This window comes from Sander vitreus, chromosome 15 (genome assembly GCF_031162955.1).
Source record: "Sander vitreus isolate 19-12246 chromosome 15, sanVit1, whole genome shotgun sequence".
In the NCBI taxonomy this organism is placed as follows: Eukaryota; Metazoa; Chordata; class Actinopteri; order Perciformes; family Percidae; genus Sander; species Sander vitreus.
This window is the reverse complement of record NC_135869.1, coordinates 13618782-13640804: the sequence shown is the minus strand read 5'-3', so window position 1 is coordinate 13640804 and position 22023 is coordinate 13618782. Positions and strand designations below refer to the sequence as shown.

The window sequence follows — 22023 nt, the reverse complement described above, 5'->3', positions numbered from 1 at the left end:
ATGGACAGAGTACCAAGGTCAAACAGACAACCTGCAAAACTGTGCAGCCTGCTGTGATTGTCATTCTATATAGTCCTCGTGCTGACACAGGATATCAAGGACTTCCTATCCTATTTTGGGGTTCAAGTTTAGATGTGCGTTCCTGGAGGGAAAGACTTAACCATCTCCTCACTAGCGCATGCAGTGCACTCTAGTTGGCAGCCACGAAAAGTGTACCAAAGGATGATATGAGATGCCATGAAAAAAGAGAAGAGGACTAAATCGTTGGTGCATTGGAGATATGACCACATCCTAGATGGAAATTGTTGTTTTTGACCAGTTCCACAATACTTATTTGGAGAGTTAAGCAACATCATATTATTTTTAATTGTGTTGGAAAAATACTTTCATTCTGCGGCGGACTAAAAAAGTTTTTTTTTTTTTCCTTCCTCCCTTCCAGTCTCTTCTGCATCCAGACTCCTGCGGAATACGATACAGAACCCCACTCCCAACTGGCCTACAAGCACTCTGCTAGTTTACAAATATGTTGAATTATATCATGCAGGAGCCACACCATTACATGACGGTCATGTGAAAGAAACAATTTAAAGGATATAAAAGAAGAAGTGCGCGCTCTCGGCTAAGCGCAGCATCAGCACCAGCATCCGATGCGCGTCCCCGACCCGGTAGAGGCTGCCCGAAATCCCGGGAAGAGGAGTTGGAGCTGCGCGAGTTAAAGTTGGGCTAAAGGGGGGTTAGAGGATGCTGCAGAACAATCTACGATCTAATTAACATAGCATATGCGGGGAAACGTGTCCTAAGTGAAGGATGACTTGCAAAATACTGAGCATATGCCTCTTATTTTTGGGTTTTCAACATTGCTCATCACGTAAGTCTTGTAAAAAACAGCAATTGTTCATCTATTATCTGCTGCTAGAATATTATTAAAATATTTCAAAGTGTGTATATTATATAGTATCTGCATATTGTTTAGTGTCTGATCATATGCTTTGAAAAAGTTGCATTATAACATTCGTTGATAAGTGGAAAATACCACTGGAGGGCAAAATGTAGCCTGAGGTGCTGAGATCGTTGAAGGGCAACAACACAGGTTGCGATACAATCAGACAGCCTTAAAACATAGATCATTAAATGTCACTGCTTGTCTTGTCTAATGTAATTTCAGTAAAGCATTGTTTAGTGCGATCACAAAAAAAGTGTAGAAGCAAACCGCGTCGGTCCTGCAGAAGGTGCGCATGGTTATCCCCATCGCACTGTCTGCATTGCAGTGCTTTCTCTCAGCCAGCACGCAAGTTTCTGCACCGTGTGGCTTCAACTCTCGACTTCTTAGCAGAGCACGATACTGCTCGGAAGTCTATTTGGTTTCTGATATAATAATCTCCAAATGGCTTTGAACGTGTATGTTGTTGTTGGGTGAAAATCCGCTAAACACCTTTTCAAAGTGGCGGTTGAGAGCGCAGGGCACAGTGTCCTGAGCGGGACCAGCCCACTGCAGTACTTTTTTTTGGGAAGCCCAAAAATAAATCCCTGCATCTTGCACACGACGAGCGTAGATTCAACCGGCAGGGAAATCATTATCAGTCAGATCAGTCGGGCAGTCATGTGGTGGGTTTAGTTGGACCACCGTAAACAGAGGTGGGGCTGTGTTTGGGGCTAAATTGCAATGTGATACCTTTCTACCAGAGAGCCTGTATGCATACTAATAAGCTTTATGCATGATGTCAGTGTCATAATGACCTCACAGGGTCTTGACTGTTAATTAACCCCAAACAGCCATTGTATGAGTCATTAGTTTTTGATATCAGTGGGAGATCAGGGAGGAGGAATGCTTTGTCATTTGATGTCTTATATACACAACTGTATTTTGGTTAAACACAAGCTTAAGCAGGTTTATAGTTCTGAGTGTTAATGTGGATCCTCTTTACATATGTATTGTGCACTTTTTGGAGCTCTTTCTGTTAAGTTATTGTAGGGAAATAACATTTACTGAAAAATGGTTTGCATAGGGCGCCATGCTGCTGCCCTGTCACATGGTAGTCTGGGAGGTAAATGGTGTTGAGAGAATTACAAGTGAATGAACAGCAAAGTCTGCAATTGAGTGGGAGTTTGTAAACATCATTGGATCACTGAATGCTAACCAGTAAGTGGGGGCCTGTGGGTTTAGCTTGTTGTAGATCCTGCTGGTACTTTATAGAAGGCTAGGCTGTCTGTATATCTGCTCTGTGGAAATGCAAAACCGAGCTCTGCTAGATTAAAATGGAGCCTCAGATCCCAGAGCGCAGAGAGCCAGGGTAGGGTGAGGCCGAAGCTCACTTAGTAAGGAGTGTGTTTTATTTAGGAGGCTGTGATGCATATGCATCAATCTCAAGTTTATGATTTGTGCATTCTGTCATGGTTTAGCAGCCTGGGCAGCAGGAGACTGTTTGGTCCATGTGAAGGGAATTGAATCTAGAAGGAAATATAAAGCAGTTTGAGATCTGAATTTAAGTCTGAATGTGATTCTGATGTGCTTCATGGCTTGTGTTTTTATCTCTGGCAGTAGTCAGACACCACCCACTGTGATACCTGCCTGGGTATGAATGATTTATTAAAACCCCTTTAACAGAGCATGCTATACTTTAATACCCCTATGTGCTGTTCTGTGGCAGTTTTCGCAGCAGTTTCTTGATATATTGTTGGTGGTTATCTGCATTCAGTTGACATCAGTGCACATACAGGATTTGCTGTCTGAATCCTCAGCTGTCACGCATCACAGGCTAGAGACAGGCAGAGGAGGCACCTCTTTGCATACTGTATGTAACCAACAGTAATGATGTGTCAGCCCAGACAGACCAGCCTACCCTTACAGCAAACTGATGATTCAGCAAGCATGGTGCTAGAGCTCTACACAGCCACACTGTTCCCCACTCCCTTAGTGATAAATGGAGAAAGAGACTACTCTGTGTGGTGCAGAGAAGGGAGGGGGGGGGGGGGGGGAAGCAGGATCACAAGGAGAGGGGTGAAAACCTGGTGACTGGAAGCTCTGCACAGGCTTCAGGTACACTTTAGCTACTGCATCACGACAACGCCCACTTGGGGAGAGAGAGGCAGAGAAAGAAGTAAAAAATAGCAAGATGATGAGAGAGAGTATGAGGTAATGGGACGCAGTGAGAGCAAGAAAAAGAGTGGATGATTTTCCGAGTTGGAATGGAGATAAAAAGAGAGAGGACTCAGAGTGAGGGAAATGAAGCAAGACGTTGAATAGGTGGGGGTGTAGAATGCGTAGCAGTCTTGTCATAAGGAGGAGCTGATTGGCCTGGGTTAACCTGCTGTAGGCTGGGATAGAGCTGCTCTCCACATTTAAAGTCAAACTCTCCTCCTACTACTAAATGAAGAATTAAAACAAATCAATACGCCTTAAGCTATTGGTAGCAAGTGAGCTTTGCCTGTGTAACTGCAGCGCCACTCTTTTAAATATTTTTGTTTGAATAGCAATTTGAGCAGTGGCTCATTTGAAATGGCTCTGCAGTCTAGTAATGGAGCGATGCAGCAGAGATCTGTTATCGATCATCTACAGCATAGCAGGGAATTCTGTATGATCAGGATGGTGAGAAAGCCTCTTAGAGAGGCACTCAGTGGCAGAAAGTCAAGGTCACATTTTACTTGCTCAGCACATTTACTCCACCTGAATGTACAGCGTGTCCTTGCATTAAATGTGACAGAACTCATGCTCATGTGACAAAGTCATTCTTACCAGATGAGGCAGAAAGTGGTGTATTCGTGCTGTGTCATCGCTCACGGATGTTTCATGTGTTATTTAAGGTAGTGTCAGGCAGTGGATGAAGCTCTCCACTTCCTAATGTCTGCAGAATTTGCTGTGATCACTCAGCTTTCTGCTCTTTGACAAAGTTATTTAAAATGTGAGTCAATGCTCCTCATCTTGCGCCATCTGCAGCCTGCATACTAATTCTGCTAACGGCATCTGTTTCTAGCCACTTTCTAATGCCTTTTCTCCTGTGCTTCATGACCTTTGTAATTGTAAGAACAGGAATTACAATGCCAGAACTCTTGTTAAGTTAACAACTCCAGAAGTTTAGAGAAGATTATACTGATAAGGAAGGAAGAAGGGGAAGGTCAGATTGAAAACGCTTTCATTTACCTTATTTTTTTTTATTTTACAGTAGTTGGTCCTGCGCACACTGAGATTAAAACTGATTTATTTGTTTCTGCCTACCTTCATATTCAAATAAAACTCAATCCATCTATAGTTTTTAGCCTATCTGTATTATATCTTTTGGGACTGTTAAATAACATACTTTGGCACTTAAAATAGGCCAGTGTTTCTCTTGCAGCTAGAGGTGAGGGCAACGCACATTTATCCTCAGCAGTGACACAAGCAAGATTAGGTAGAATTATGGTCAGTTTTAATAGCCGTGGCCTGGGGAGCGAGTCTGAGCAGATGGGTGATGGTCCTATCAGTCTCATAACCACATGCAGAATAGCAACTCAACATGACAAAGAGACATTCTCAGTTTGCCTTTGACTTTTCTACCCATGACACTGCAAGTACTTTTTTCAAGAAATTACACAAAAATGTATACACACATGCAGGCACTGATAGGCACGTACACACAGCAACAATCATGTGACGCAGCAACATTTTTATTCTGGCTCTGCAACACCAAAAAGCACAAGACCAGACCTCTTTTGAAATTGTAAGGGGGTGTTGTGTAACCTCATGACATTCACAATAGTTTATCTCAGAGATAGCATGCATAATCAGTAGCTGTCAGTCTCATATTTCACCGCTCGTCCCACCCATCCTGTGAAGAAATGAAGATGCAAAGATGATACACGCTCAGAGTAGATGTCAGGACAGTTAGATTTATAAGTCTTGGTCCACCATCTTATAAGCAGGCTATTTAGGGACTGTGTTCGACTGTGGAATATGAATCTGTGACCTCACTATCTGTATACCTTTACCAGAAGAAAGAGTAAATGTGTTTGTGCTGTGCTTTGAACTTAATTGGATTGATCCGGCCACATTTGTATCTTATGTCTAATGGAGCATGCACTAGCCTCTCATTAATCTGCAATTTTTTCTTATCAAGCTGCACAGATGTGCCAGTATTTGTTGCCCATAACTATATCATTTTGTATGTATCAGTAATGTGTCAAAGCTGCATAATGAGAAGGTTTAATAACTCCTGACCTTGGTGTCTTCCTGATTTTCAATGCAGGAGAATGCGTTGATCCGCTGATCTCTGGGCTCTATGCCTCTTCCTTCCTGGCCTCCTCCAGATATAACTTTCTTTACTCTGCCAATTTTGCCAAATTGTATGGTAAGTAGTGTTGAGTTCATCCATGATTTCAGAACATTCACTTTACAGACCTTTCTCATGGCAGTTTTAACTTATGACAGCAGGAAAAGCACAAATCTAACTAATATAACAAGTCGGGTGCATTTCGGTGTGCAGGCACATTAATGTTATTAGTTCCACCTGTGTTTTACAGTTCTAATGCCCATCGTAACAAAGGGTTATTCTCACAGCGGCAAAAAACAACTTCCAGATACTGCTGTATCAGTATGCCACAGGCGGAGACTCCTTAAACTCCTTGGGGATCCTAAACACTATGTATATAATCTACTGTCACTTTAGTACAGAAATAAGGACCTCAGATCACAAAATCTAGCAATTGAAGGAACAACCATAGTGACTGTGGGAATTTGCTTGTTAGCCAACAGATAAAGGCCTACAGTATAAGTAATGGGCTACAATTAGCTAAATAGATTAGTGGTATATTGTGTTATCTGCAAAATACTAAAGGCTTGTCCAATCCCAGACAAAACAGTACAGTAGCTGAACTATACCAGCTCATTCAAGTTCTCCACCCCAAATTTGACATAAGTTTAAAATGACTGCCATAAATTACAAATTCAGTTGCTATCACAATTGCTTTGGACATGATTTCATCCCAGTCAAACTGTGTCTGTGACCCCTCTAGTCAAACACTCCTCTTTCTCTTTCTCCTCCTTAGGCAGCAGTGGCTGGTCCCCATCTCCCAGGGACAGACAGCCATGGCTGCAGGTAGACCTGGGCAGGAAGTATCGACTGGTGGCCATTGCCACCCAGGGGACCTTTAACTCATATGACTGGATCACCAAGTACACCCTGCTCTATGGAGACCGACCAGACTCCTGGACACCGTACATCATGGATGGAGGAAACTCTGTAGGTGTCACTGAGACTGGATGGTTGAGGTGGGATGAGGGCCATAACAGGGATGAGGCGAGGATTATAGTCAAATGTAATCTTTATAGCCGATTCTCCAGTAAATGGGTGTTCTATTAAATTCATTGTCACTGGCACTGAAACAAAGACAGTACAGCATATTCTCGCTCTCAACACTGACAAAGCTAATCTCATCATCAGTTCATCTCCAGTCCCTTAATAAGGCCTTAACACCATTGCAGTGTCTCAATAACTCTTTTTCCTATTTCCCTCTTTCATCTGTTTGCAGACGCTGCCTGCAAACTGGAATTATTATCAGATAAAGAGGAATGTCTTCCATTACGCCTTTACTGCTAAACACATACGCCTGCTGCCTCTGGCGTGGAACACAGAGAATGGAGGGAAGATCGGTGTGAGGCTGGAGCTGTTTGGCTGCCCTTATGGTAAAAATGACTGATGGACACTAGTCAGGGATTTACTGTCTCTGATTCACATCCAGGGAAATTCTACAATCCCAGTGCTTAATCATATGATAATATGTCACTAAATCTAAGTGCCAAATATGCTACAATTTGTTCCTAGTTAATAGATGACTAAGCTCAGTATCCCCTGATTCATGCTCAGGAACATCATACACTAGCTAAATGCAAACACATCTGACGAGTTCCAGGAAATGTTGTTACATAAGACTTTAACCTAAAATGCATGTCACATCCTCTGTAGTGATTTTAGAAATACATTTTGAAATTTTGTCTGCAGATTCTTATGTGCTACAGTACAACGGGGATGACTCAGTGGTCTACATGTACCCAGAGAAGAGGTACCGTACACTACAAGACCATATCGCCATAAACTTTAAGACTCTGGAGCAGGATGGTCTGCTGTTACACAGTGAGGGGATTCAAGGAGACCTGTTCACCTTGGAGCTGAAGAGAGGCCGTCTTTACCTGCACGTCAGCCTAGGTACAGCCTGAGTTGTTTGTTGGATAAATATAGTTGACATTATTTTTATTATGCCTACAGGGGCGCCCCATAAAGTTGAAATTTACGGACGAGATCATGTTGTAGAGTTATGGGTGAATAAAATATTGGCATTTGTGACCATGACATTCATCTCATAAAGAAATGGGCTTTTCTCAATCCTGACCAAAAGCTGAGTTGTCTGGGGTTAGAGAGCTTAATATTGCTGGTTAGATTGTTGACTGGAGCCCTGCACCGCAGCATTTTCTATCAGTGTTACATTACTTAGAGCTGATTTGTTTTCATGTTTAATTCCCCCTGTCCTTGCCCTGTTTTTCAGGAAGCAGTGTAATACACAAAGTTGATGGCCGAACTACACTAACTGCTGGCAGCCTTCTTGATAATCTACACTGGCACTATGTCACCATCAAGCGCTATGGTCGACAGGTGAACTTCACAGTGGACAGTCACACAGTCACAGCCATCTGTAAAGGAGAGTTTACACACCTGGATCTGGATACGCAGGTACCTCATATGTATTTGTATTACAACATAAAATATAAACTGAAAGCTGTGATAATTAAAGGAAAAGATCACTAAGCTGTATGCTGAATACATTCCCTGATGCTTCTTATGAGGATACTTCCAAATGCATTTCACTTACAACTTGAGGGCAACTTGTAAACTATTTTATTCAAATATTAATTTATGCCTTTATTTTCTGGTTAATAATGATGACTGAGGGCCTTCATACCCTTCTCCTAGTTATACGTAGGAGGTGTCATAGAGCAAAATATGCCTCACCTGCCCAGTACACCAAATTTCCGGGGCTGCCTGGAGAACGTCTTCATCAATGGCATCAACATCATTGACAAGGCTCAGAGAGATGAACCTGACATCCGAATCCCACGAAAGGTAGGGCTTTATACAAACCATTATACTGCATTCTAGTACACTGTTACTGATGATCACCATCCATTGTAATTAAACAACATGACTTTATCTGTTCCATGCTGACAATACAATAACAATCAGTGGAAATGTTTTCACCGTAACTGAGGTCTGATTTCTCTTTCCTCCCTTCAGAAAAAGATGCATTATGCCTGCAGGGACATTCTGCTCAAACCAATGACTTTTGCTGGGCCCAACAACTACCTGCAGGTGCCGGGCTTCTTTAGGAGGCCACGTATGTTTGTGAAGTTTAAGTTCCGCTCATGGGACTACACTGGGCTGCTAATGTTCACACGATTTGCTGATGACCTGGGTGCCCTTGAGCTGGGCCTAAGCGAAGGACAGATCAACGTCACTATATTCCAGCCTGGGAAGAAGAAACTCCAGTTTGCTGCAGGTGGGCTCATGCAATTGTTTGGCCTTGTCAGATACAACAAGTAAGATAAAATTTAAGATTTTGTAACATACGATGCCTAATGCTTCATGTTATTGACAGTTCGCTAAGCACTGCCCCTTAGTTACTGTTGCTATGCCTGTCAAGCTTTTCCTTTACATGCAGTTATAGTGATAAAGGTGGCAGATTTACTACTTGAAATTCATAATCTTTTTTTAAGCAATGGGTGCATCTGATCTCTATACTGAATCTGATTGTAGAAACATACAGTAGCATGACAGGCATTTCTCCAATCTCTAGGATACCGGCTAAATGATGGTTACTGGCATTCAGTGGATTTGGCAGCCAGAGACAGCCTGCTGACTCTCACAATTGATGAGGAGGAGGGCTCTCCACTAAAGATCACCAACCCTTTCACAATTCGGACGGGAGACCGCTACTTTTTTGGAGGTGAGGGGATGACTTAAAACAATTGTTGACAACTCCTGAATTCAAATTCAAATCCGTACTGTCCAATTCATACATTTACTTTCCTGCGCTCAGGTTGTCCGAAAACCAATAACACAATAAGGAAGTGCGAGACTAAGCTGAACCGCTTTCATGGTTGCATGCAGCATATCTTCATAGACAACGAACAGCTTGATATTGACATTATTCTGCAACGACAATGGGGGCGCTATGCTGAGCTGCTGTTGGGCACCTGTGGCATCACTGACAGGTGGGAAATATCACCTAATTTACAATATGTAGCATAAAGCATATCATTTCATAAATAGGAGGGAAATTGCAAAGGAAACAGACAAAACTATCTTATGTTATTTGAGTCGTAAAGTTACACATTATGTACCCTTATCATACTATAAAATACACACATTCCTATAATGATTCATTATGAGAACTATAGGAATTATTGTCTTGGCTCTTTTATGGTGTTGTCAAAGTAATGTGATCTCATTCAAGATGTTTGTGAAGCATCTGGCACTGAATTGTTAGTCTTTAGAGTGAGACATCACTTCTTTTTAGATCTGATGGCATCATCTCATCGTAAGGTTCACCTCCTAAACCTTACAATAAACAACTAACAGAGAAAATTGAGAAAGAAAGAAAATGACACACTTGTGTAAGTCTCACTTTTGTAACATCAAAATACTCAGTATAAGCATATATTTTTGTTTATAGATGTAGTCCAAATCCATGTGAACATGAAGGCAGATGCATCCAGTCCTGGGATGACTTTATCTGTCTGTGTGAGAACACAGGCTATAAAGGAGAAGTGTGTCACATGTGTAAGTGCTGGCTGACAATCCTATCACTGTAATAAGTATTTCTTTAGATTACATTTGACCCGTACCATATTTCGTCCTAATAATAACAAATTGATCATCTCCTTTCTCGAACAGCGGTTTATAAAGAATCATGCGAGGCCTACAGACTCAGTGGCAAGTATTGGTCTGGAAACTACACCATCGATCCTGATCTCAGTGGACCGCTGAAACCATTTCAAGTGTACTGCAAAATGAAGTGTAAGTAATCATTGTCACTTATAAAAAAACAGCTTCATTAGCACTGTGTTCAGTGTTTGCTGGATCCTCTTTGGGTTGTTAATGAAAAGTTGGAGAGTGAGGTTATCGTCTTCCTATTATGAGAAATGTGTACAAAAAAACAAGATAGGTCTAGCTGTTTCTCTGTGTGCGTGTTAGCAAAATGTGCATTTTCTACTTCTAACCTTTCTGTTCACATTCTTATAAGACAGTCACTTGCGTTTCATTCTTCTTAGATTAATATTCCCTCCTTCATTCTCGTTTAACATTTAATCACTATGACCTACATCTGTCACAGCATATAAAGCTTGGACAGTGATTCTGAATGACCGTGTGGATGGTACCAAAGTGACTGGGAGTTCAATAGACCGGCCGTATATAGGAGATGTCAACTACTGGAACGCCTCCTGGGATGAAGTCACTGCTCTAGCCAACACCTCCGTGTACTGTGAGCAGTGGATCGACTACTCCTGCTACAAGTCCCGTCTCCTCAACACCCCCAGTAAGTGGTATTAGTCAGTTTATTAATTTGGTAGTGTGCTCATGGAAAACAAGAAAGATAGTAAACTAACACACCATTTCTTTATCAAAATAGATGGAAGACCTTTTGGTTACTGGATTGGTCGTAACAATGAGAGTCACTATTACTGGGGTGGAACATTCAGAGAGGTCCAAAAGTGCGGCTGCGCTATCAACCAAACCTGCACCGATCCCAAGTTTCAATGTAACTGTGATGCTGACTATAGACAATGGTGAGCGAGGGATACTGTACATTGTGCAGGTTTAGCTTTTATCTGTGACACTGACAATGAAGTCTTAATATCGCCACTGTGGCTTTTCAGGTACTCAGATAAGGGCTACTTGGACTTCAGAGACCATCTGCCTGTGAAGAAGGTGGTAGTCGGGGACACCAACAGGACCGGCTCAGAAGCACAATTTACTGTCGGGCCCCTCCGCTGCCATGGCGACAGTAAGCTTAAATATTATTGGTTGTGCTCACACAGTGATGTTCAGCTTTGCCGATGACTTGAGAGTTGTTTTTTTCATATTTCAATGTTTTCCACAGGAAACATCTGGAACACCATAGCCTTCACCAAGCCCACCTACATAACCTTCCCCACCTTCAGGCCAGGCTCCAGCGCTGACATTTCCTTCCACTTCAAAACCTATCGTGACCACGGCGTCTTCTTGGAGAACTCTGATGACCAACTTCGAAACTTCATACGAATAGAGCTGAATAGTGAGTTGACTCATCTGCTAGCAGGGAGCTATTCACCTCATTCAACTGAAAGATGTATCTTATAATTACTGCAATTTCTTTATTTTTTATTTCTATGTCTTCTTTTCTCTTCCAGCCACCCATAACCTTGCGTTTATATTTATGGTTGGTGATGGCATCCTTAATGTGACTCTCCACTCCCCGGTGCCACTCAATGACAATGAGTGGCACTTTGTTCAGGCTGAGCTTAACGTGAAGCTGGCCCGCATCAAGGTTGATTATCAGCCTTGGGCTGTTACACGTTTTCCAGGTCAGACCTTCGTCACCATGAAGTTTACGCATCCTGTCCTAGTAGGTAGGTTGCCTGAGGTGAACATGACATACAGTGCACTTAATGTATCCTCTCTAAACATTAAGGAGATATGAATAACCACTGATAAAAGTATTTTGTGTATTAGGTGCAGCCAACCGCACCCTAAGACCTTTCTTGGGGTGTCTTCGAGGGTTGCGGATGAACGGTGTTCCTCTTGATTTAGAGGGGAAAGTAAATGAAGAACAGGGTATAAGGAGGAACTGTACTGGAGAATGTCTCAATGCTACCATACCATGCCGAAACGGCGGCCAGTGTATTGAAGGCTATGCTTGCTACACTTGTGACTGTAACAACACAGCTTTTGATGGTTTCTACTGCCATAAAGGTGAGTTTCACTGTTTTTAGTCAAATTAGTTGACTTTACTAAAAAACAACACAAGGTGAAACTTAACAGCTCAAGTTGTATTGACACAGAGTGTTAAGTTGTTGCAGTAGACAAATCAAGTTTACATTAGTTAGTTACATTAGTCATTACTAAAAAAATCATAAGTAAACATAAATCATTTTTTTCTGGAGTTATGTTGTTCAAAAAAAGAGTGTTAAGTTAAAGCTTTAGTGCGTAACTTTTTTATATTTTAAGAACGTCCGTTACATTCTAGCCATTGCCAAATTAGTTGATACAAAGGTAAATAAGACTATCAGCTCCACAAAACTCTCTCTGTATTTCTTATCGAAATTGAGTGAAGATAATTAATTACCTCTTCTGAAAAGTCCATCATGTTTCTTTAATCCTCTGTGTAAACCTGTTTGAGTCGTGATTCACTCAGATCTTTCACCTATGTCTTTAAATTAACCCATGAGTCGCGAGTCTCTAGTATCATTAACATGGATCAGTTGAGTCCTACTACAATTCAATCTAAAATGATAACAGCGCCACACACAAACCTCTTGCAACATTAGCTACCACTAGTCCTAGCCATCTTAGCTGCCAAAAGCTTTATAACTTACAATTTCGTAGGCAACCACAACTCCACAAGTCAACTCAAGCGACTGAGTGAGCAGAGACAGTCCGAGATTAGGAACTTCCCGCAGAGCCGGAAACATTGCAAGCTCGCAGACCATGGGACTCATGAGTCATGAGCTCTTGAGTCCTTGAGTCCTTGAGTTAGTCAGTCGGCTACGTTGTCATGAGTGGATCTGTAGAGCGAGTGAAGTCTCTCCTCGAGTCAGGTTGAAAAGCAAAAATCCACAACAAAAGCCATTCTTTCACTTCTGAAATAACATACAATGTTCTACATGTAGCCTAGGCCTACTGTAGGTTTGGTGTATAAATGTAGTATATTAAAATGCAATTAGGTCGAGCAGACAGTCCGAAACATTGCAAGCTCGGTAGACCATGGGACTCATGAGCTCTTGAGTCCTCAGGTCAGTCGAATCAGCCAGCTACGTTGTCATGAGTGGATCTGTAGCAGACGAGCGAGTATAGTTTCTCCTTGAGTCAGGGTGAAAAACAAAAGCCATTCTTTCACTTCTGAAATAACATGCTTATAGGTTATAGGTTTGGTGTATAGATGTAGCATATCAAAATTAGTTAAATTAATTTATTCACTGCGAGCATTTCTCCGTTTCTGTTTCTATGTCTACATTGAAAGCCTATATATCAGATCTGAAATAGTGAGTCTGCACCAAGTGAATCCACAGAACGTCCTACTATGTTAGTGGTTAGAGACAATGAGCTAGGACTGAGTTTCCTTGGCGATTTAGCAATACTGACTCAAGTGACTCACACAACCCAGATCAGTTTAGTGAGTGACTCCGAATAATCCAAATCCTTAAAAGGAATCGAGTTTACCAGGCCTACCTCTGTGTCCTCCTTGGTTACTAGCAATGCGCTATCACAGAAGGCTTGTATCATGTGGATGCGCCATAAGTTTTGTTACTAAGAATTCCTCATGGGGGAGACAGAAACTACGCACTATAGCTTTAAAGGGGAACTATGCAGTTTTTTTTAGCTTAATGTACCTTAACTAAACAGCTTCGGAGTCATTGGAATGGTTATATGACTTTTTTTGGGGTTGAATGGTGGTTGTCTCGCTTCCCCCTAGCGCCTGTGAGCGGAAAAAACCACCCTTGCAACTTTTGGCTGGCCTCAGTGTCAGGAAGTATCGCGTGATATCAGGTCTCCCTATGTAACAAATTGCTAGGCACTGCACACATACACGCCCCCATCCAGGAACCGGCTAGCTATAAGAATAAGGTAGCTATGGAGTTTTTCATACTATCGTCATGGCTGAGCCGGAAAAAACGAAGCAGAAAGCTAGGAAAGCATTGTCGGAGGAACAGAGAAAGAGGAAACAGCAGACTGACCGAGCGAGTTTTTACACAGTGTTGCCAAATATCTATTCCGAAGCTGTAGAGGGAGCTCTATAGAGAACCCTGCAAGCAAAAAGCGAGAAAACAGTAAAAATTGCCAAAACTGCATAGCACCCCTTTAAACATGCAAAGAAATATTAAAACCACTTGTAATAGATTAATGTAATAATTCATCTATATAAATACAGTTCTTTCTTTATGACAATCTAACTTCAAGAACAATTCATCCAATAATTTAGTTCCAACATATCAAAGAAATAGAATGGCCCAGATGCCATCCATCCCCACCCGGGTCTCGGTCATGGTGCAACAATAAATGTAGATAAACATAAACACTGAATCAACCATACAAAACTAAAACCCAGATAACACAAATGCACACCCAAACATTAACAGAACATTATTAAAACACACTTTAACTAGGACAGAAACCGTTCAGAACATATTTCTTTTCCCATGAGCCTTTGCATCGCTTTAGTGCAGAACAGTTTAAATGACCCCGCCCCTCCCATACAGAAACTTAACATCATTAGTTATCTCTGCTTACTAATATGATCTATGCACTGCATACTTAAGATGATTATTACAAACAACTAATGTGATTTAGTTATGCATATGTTTTTTATCAAAACATAAAACAATAAGTAGTGACCACTAAAAAGTTTAATTACAACTACATCTGGGTTTACAGTGTACATGTTTCTCTAGAGCCCTGACAAAACCTTCACATATAGCAACTGACATCATCTGCAGCAGTACTTTGCAACAGATATCTAATTCCACAATGATCTTTTCTGAAGACATCGGAGCCCACTTTGAGATTGGCTCGTGGCTGAGATACAACATACGAAAGAAGCCTATATCAGACGAAGCAGCATGGGCCAACTGGATTGACCCGCATTATGACAACTTCAGCCTGGGCTACAATGACACAGCAGATGACATAGAGTTCAGTTTCAGCACCGTTCACACGCCAGCTGTGTTGCTCTACATCAGCTCCTTTGTCCAAGACTACATTGCTATCATCCTCAAGACTGACGGTAGGAGAAGCTCAGAATCATCTGAGAATTGTTGTCTGAAAGTTGTCTGAGAATGTAAAAGCTGGAATATTTTTAAGTAGAATTACATATGTAGAGCAGCAGATTGATTTCATTCACAGATTAAAGACTTGCACACAACTACCCCAGGAGTTGATGTAATGCAGTTATTTATCAAAAGAGTAGATGCTATTAATGTCTTTTGTTTCCTTTCTTGCTATAGGTAGTGTAGATCTGAGGTATAAGCTGGGGCTCATAACACACAAGTACCAGTTGACTCATCGAAACCTGGCGGATGGCTACCCCCACTATGTCAACATAACCAGACACAACAGAACCATCAAAACACAGGTTCATGTTGCTACTGCTGTCACTGTGTCAATCCTAATCTGTGGTTTATGGTTCTAAGAAATTAAGTATTATTCCTGGAAAAATCATAGACTGTTGTGCACCCACCTTAGCTAAGCATAAAGACTGGAAACAGGGAAACAGCTAGCGTTGCTCTAAAGGTAACAAAACCCTTTATTTTGCCCACAGGTGGATTACATGGAGCCCATAGTAGAAAAGATAACCTTAGTGGAGGACGCCAGATTTGACTCTCCAAAGTCCATGTTCCTGGGCAGAGTAATGGGTAAATATCTAATTTACCACTTGTTGATGAGAACATGTCAGGTTTTCATCTTGCTGCCAGTATAATGAAAACATTCATTATTTTAAGTGGAACTGTATTGATGTTTAATTGTTTCCATCTGCTCTTTCAGAGGTTGGCGACATTGACTATGAGATCCAGAGGCATAACGCTCCCGGCTTCATAGGCTGCATATCTGGGGTAAGATACAACGTCTACGCCCCTTTAAAGGCCTTATTCCGTCCAAATGAAACAGACCCTCCAGTAACGACACAAGGCTACGTGTCTGAGTCCAACTGTGGCGCCTTCCCTCCTATCCTGGGCTATGTACCATGGGAAGTAGACCCCTGGTTTACCACCATAGGTGAGTTTATATGTCCCATAATGCCTCTGTACAAAAAAGAATATTATTTTGTGTTCATCCACTTATTTGTGTACCTTTCTCTTTCAGAATATTTTTATATTCATGATGACCTAGGCCTTTTTTGGATAACAGGTACGATTATTTATTTTTCTATTCTTTAAAACTCTCTGATGAGACGTTGCCCTGTCTACACAAATACAGCATATCTGCCTCATTACTGAATTGCTGCAATTAAAAAATAAGGTCGGTGATGTGAAATTTAGCACCGCTTCCCTCCCTCATTTTGGTTTTACTCACTGTTTCCCTCCTCTTCCAGATGACAAAAATCAGTGGTTTGAAATTTCTTTTTTCCTAAAATCCTCTAATCTGTAATTAGAGCAGGGTTGTCAGCGTGGGCTTTTGAGTGTTTTTTCAAGCGTCTGACTTCAGTCTCAAATGTATTACATGTGGGACAAAATAAAAAAAAAAAACATACAAAAGGCAGACATTATTATAGTGCATTATTATCATACTGGAGACTATATTTGATTGTATTCAGTTGAGGTCTGATTATCTTTTTAATCTAAATGAGTGTGTGAATGAAATGAATTTAAGTAAAATAGACCTTTGTCTTCGCAAGAGATTTATAAACAAATATTAGAAATTATCAGTCACTTTTAAATATCTATTACACACTTAGACTTATACTGTATACAATAATTATCCAGCTCATTTACAATGAGTACAATAACTTTAACAGTACATTAAGCCTCTATTCCCTTATCACCATAATAGACATTTCCTAAATGCAAGACAATAGAACAATCATGTAAAAGCAACAGACATCGGAAAAGATAAATATGATGACCTAAGGAGAGACAGACAGGAATTTTAATAGGTAAAGTGTAGTTAAAATAGAGTAAATATATTTGACAGTCTACAAATATTTTGATATGATTACATTTAAGAATGCTATGAGACAGTTAGTACTGGTAGTACATGTTTCATCAGATATTATGTTAATTCATTCTGCTGTAATTCATCATTTTGATAATAATAGAGTGAATATATAAAAAAATAACACAATTTATATCTGTCAACACAGAAATGAGTACATTAAAACAAACGTGTGAAACTGAGCCTGTATATATGGATTTCTGGAAAACAACAATATTTAATCTACTTTTCTTTACCTATTTAATCCCCCATAATTCTGCACCATGTTACAAGAGAAGTGGTGAGACCAGATGAGAGGTTTTCAGGACACAATTATGGATGACGGACAAAATTAGAGCAGGTCTCCCTGATGAGCAGGAGAGGCTGGAGTCTCAGGATTAAACTCCATCCCTGTCTGAGACCTTCACCGGATCAGCTATATTTAGTCTGCATGGGCCCAGCTTACTATTCATCATTGATAGATGCTTCAGTTCCATAGATCATTCAGATTTAGAGGTATTATGCTAATGCAGTACATCAGCATGTCATTAAAGATTGGTGCTCCTTTCAATCATCCCAACAATGGTCCCCCCCTGGTTATCAGACATCATCCCTGTCTGATATACTGCTCAGGATAAAATGGTTATGACTGAGAAATTACACCACTTGTTTTAAATGTACTTGATAAAACAAAACTGCTGGTGAACAAAGTCATTCGAAATGATATTGAAGACAAATATTTCCTTCATTCGTCCTGATGCAACATCACTTTAAATACAATTCTTGCTTTTTTTGCTTCTCTAAGCTCTGTGTAGGGTGCAGTAAATATTTTCAACAGCACTGAGCCATTCTCTATATCCATGTATTGAGGGTATGACCCTGAGGGACTTATGCCTTTCCCAGCATGCATTGGCAGAAAGGCTGGGAGACGCTGTCGACATTTGGCCAGTCCATTACACAGTGAACACACTGACTGACAAACAAACACACACCTACAGGCAATTTAGTGTCTCCAGTTCAGCTGACCTGCATATCTTTGGACTGTGACATGAAACCCAAGCAAACGCAGGGGGAACATTAAAACTACACAAGGGCTGAAGTCTGAAACTTTAGTTGTGAATCAAAAGCTTGATCTGCTAAACAATAATTCTGGTCGTAGGTGCCAAGGCTTACAAGCAACTGTTTGAGAATACTCAGAGTCACAGTCTTATAAAACAAGTGACCACATTATAAATCTAAGAGTCATTTTGGAAGCTGACTTCACCTTTAACAATCATATAAGTAGCATTTGGGAAATATCTCCATCATCCTCCTGGTGTATAAGGCCTGGCTCTACAGCATATATCAGATAATGCTCTTAATTTACAAACCCAGCAGACCTCTCAGGTCACAAAGCCACCAATCTCCTCCATGTCCCGAGAGCTAAAGAGAGATTGCATGTAAAACCAAAAATATGGAATAGCTAATCTGGTATTCTGAGACACATAATTAATTTATAATCAAACTCAGGATATGTTTATTCAGTTTAGCATTCTCACTAAATGTTTTTCTGTCTTTTATCATTACTGTTACGTATACATTTTAAAATACATTCAAACAGATCAAATACATCTCTTTATTTTCTTTCTGTTCATTGATATTTGCTGTGCTTTCTTTACACTTTAAACTGCATTTGTACAGTATGATAAGGTGCTATACAAATAATCTTGTACAAAAAGAATGATAAAGAATGAAACAAAAATAACAAAGGAAGTACTAGTACTGGTCAATCTGTGTCAATAGAGGTGGATTTTGGGATGTGAGGTGCATAAACAAACTAAATACAAAGCACCAAAGATTTCTGTGTTTGCAGTTTGGACTGACTACCTTATTAGAAACCTGACTCGGATGGTTCTAGCATTGTCATCTTATTGTCATTGTAAATAATATCAGACCTACATTCACACAACAGGCTGATACAATGTAATAATATAGCAGCAAAACAGTGCCTACTCCTCATCAGTATTCTTAGAAGCACCTCTTGCCTCAATGTGTTGCAGATTAACTCTAACTGCGCTATTTTTATCCTTTAGTCATTGTCATCCTGGCACTGCTGCTGCTCTTTGGAGGCCTGTACAGCATCTATGTCTATGCGTATCAGCAGAAAGGCAGCTACCGCACCAATGAACCCAAGAACCTGGAGTCCCCCAGCAGCTCCAGGCCGCTGACTGAGACCTTGAGGAGAGAAAAAAAGCACCTCCCGGAAATTGAAGAAGAGTTTAGGAGTGACTAGCATCACAGGACCTTTAGGATAGTGGGTGGGGTTTGACTGGGGGTTGGGGAGAGGGAAATAGCACTTACAACAACCACAGATACCTGCATTAGGTTTTCTAATTCTTTCATTCTCTTTTTTTATATTTTGGTTTGTGTTCCTTTTCCCGGGTAAAGTGGAATTAGACCCCTGGTGCTCTACGTAGTACGTATTTTGGTAAGGGTTAAAAGTTCACATCAAGCCCAATGTTGCGTGAGTAGCCAACAAGTCTCACACTGTATTGCAGGGTGAAATACTGAAGTGCCTCATCTGAGCAAGCTTGATCTGAAGTACTATTATAGCTTATTCAGATAGGGTTTAGATTAGACACTGTGGGATCAGGATTTAAAGTATTTTAAGTTACAGTTGGACCATCAGTTTAATGTATTCTAACCCTTTTATTGATTGATTTTTCTTTCTTGATAAATTTGTGAGACCGATAAAAGCTACCAATAGCCAACTGTATAGATGTTTTGCCATCTAAGATATACCTTTTGGTGACAATCTCTCATCTTCATCTTGGGTTTGACCATTAAACACATCTGAGAACTAGTGAACTTAACCAGTGCAACAAAAATCCAGATCACCGAAACAAAACTGGTGTTTATGAATAAAAACAACCAACCGAAGAGAGAACACACTGGACAAGCTTGGAGCTTTGAGATGATACATTTAAAGATTGTAAAAGGTATATATGCTTATATTTGTATATGGCTTTGTATATGGAATATCTGTATGGCAGCCTATAACAGTGCATTACCTATACAGAATGGCACACATAAGTGGTTCAGAATTGCCATAGTGTCAGTAGATAGCAGCTTTGCCGATCACAGTATGCTCAGATTCCTAAACACATTCTCAACTATGGGGCTTCAGAAATGAGAGTGTGATGATATGAAGATACTCATCTAGGTGTGAAAGCTAACAGGCTGTTGGTGTACTGCAGAATCAAAACAAAAGTTGAGGTGATGAAGCTCAGCAGGGACAGGGTGACCTAAATATCCAAGTCCTCATTCCTTCTGTCTTACTTCTGGTTGCTTATATTATGGTCAAGCTGCCAATAGCTCGGTGCTACAGAGAGTTTGACTCGGCAGACATTTCTAAGAACAGTATTACATAAGAATCTCACAATCCTCCCGTCCCCAATAATAATCATCTTTCAGGAATCTGCTGCTCCATGTGGCCGTGTGGAGAAGCATACATATGAACAAACATGCACACACACAATAACATATTTACAGTGGACCGCAAGAGTGTAAATGCTAATATTTTACTTCTAACTCATACTGCTCAAATACTTTTGCATAACGCTGTAGGAAGGTAGCCGACCACGCTGACATCACTGCTGTTGCTCATTTAGCTGCTGAAAATTCTACCTATATAGTCCAATGAAATGTTCTTCTGTGGCAAGATGAAATTTCGTTTGATGTGTGGTGCAACCAAAGCTTCAGGCTGTCATTATCACCGCAGCTCTCCTTGATACTAAAGCACTATTGTGTATGTGAAAAAAATAGGAAAAAAACATTTGTAACATATCAGCTAGAGCATGACCACACTTTGTAGTAACATGCAATAATATGAGCTTCTTTCAGCCACCAATGATGTTTAATTTGCAGATGCACAATAGCAAGTAGGATGTAATGAGTGTATACGTGAATATATGAATAATGTGTTAAGCGACTTTTATATTCCTATGGTTTACATAAAACAAGTTAAAAACAGTTAAATGGAGTGCTTTGAATGTAAATCCTCTGACTCTGTAATGTATGAGCAGACACTACAGTGAAGACCAGCTCGAATGTTTTCACTGTAGGCTGCTTAGCACTGAAAGTAAACTAATCCATGGTAGCTGCTTAGAATGCTCAGGATGAAGAAAGTAAAGTACCTGCTCTCTGTAGCACAAATAGCCTACACCTCAACATTGTTGGCTTCTTCCGTTGCAGATGGGCAGGACTGTGTGAAACTAACGTGACAAATAAAAAAATAAAATTGTAAAATGAAAGGATGTAAAAACTGCAATTACTGTAAAGGCACGACTTGTTAACAATGTATGAAAATGTATAGTTTTGGCCAAAACTGGCATTTACAGGCTATATTTTTAAGAATGCTGTAATGAGATAAATGATACCGACAAGTAAGCAGATGAAACTGTTGATATGTGATCAACACATAGGATGGTTTGTGTTTTTGTTAAATGGACAATCACCACTCAAAGTTCATATTAGGCACAAGCCAACAAACTTGGGTCAAATATGCTTTGTTGCCTATTAGGAAAGAGTCGACTTATGTATTATATAAATGTATACACCTCACTGTATTCATTGGTAGGTTGACTATAAACATTCAGCCTAGCAATGTCACTTCATTTCCACTCACTAGTTAATCATGCGTGGTCCCTGGAGCGTGTGTATGTGTGACTGACTGGATGTTTGAGATATATTGTGTATTCATAGTTTGCCCACCAAGATACAATCACCGATGTTAAATAATGACTCTCTTTAAAAAAAAAAAAACGTGCACTGATGCCAACTCACTTATTGTAGTGCACCAACAGTAGTACAGTGAGACAGAAACAAGGCCTGGGTGTAGCTTAAGTCGCTTTTCCATTACATGGTACCTGCTCGATTCGCCTCGACTCTACTCGCCTTTTTTGGTTTTCCATTACGAAAAAAAGTACCTAGTACCTGCTAACAGGTACTTTTTTTAGTACCACCTCAGTCGAGGTTCCAAGCGAGCTGAGGCGAGCTGAAAAGGTGACGTGGAAGCGACAGACGGGGGTGTCCTGAACAAACCCGCTATTTTTAAATAGTTTAGCCAGCTGTGTTT

General features: G+C 40.5%; 1 protein-coding gene across 1 annotated transcript; it reads left to right on the top strand.

The window, feature by feature from the left end:
- Positions 1-807: 807 nt before the first annotated feature.
- cntnap1 (contactin associated protein 1) lies at positions 808-19179 on the top strand. The gene is made up of 24 exons (XM_078269617.1): positions 808-868; positions 5220-5321; positions 6019-6212; positions 6502-6655; positions 6972-7175; positions 7513-7697; positions 7938-8087; positions 8259-8520; positions 8818-8967; positions 9061-9235; positions 9697-9803; positions 9918-10040; positions 10357-10560; positions 10654-10810; positions 10901-11028; positions 11125-11298; positions 11414-11632; positions 11736-11975; positions 14764-15003; positions 15224-15351; positions 15538-15631; positions 15762-15992; positions 16080-16124; positions 18980-19179. The coding sequence occupies exons 1-24, from the start codon at positions 808-810 to the stop codon at positions 19177-19179; spliced, it is 3927 nt and encodes a 1308-aa protein (XP_078125743.1).
- The last annotated feature ends 2844 nt before the right edge of the window (positions 19180-22023 follow it).

What these genes read in the sequence shown, in the direction of transcription:
- cntnap1 (XM_078269617.1), top strand. Translation starts at nt 808, where the DNA reads ATGACTTGCAAAATACTGAGCATATGCCTCTTATTTTTGGGTTTTCAA. An exon ending in TTTTCAACATTGCTCATCAC is followed by an intron (nt 869 to 5,219) that starts GTAAGTCTTGTA and finishes TTTTCAATGCAG; the next exon opens with GAGAATGCGTTGATCCGCTG. An exon ending in TCATGGATGGAGGAAACTCT is followed by an intron (nt 6,213 to 6,501) that starts GTAGGTGTCACT and finishes ATCTGTTTGCAG; the next exon opens with ACGCTGCCTGCAAACTGGAA.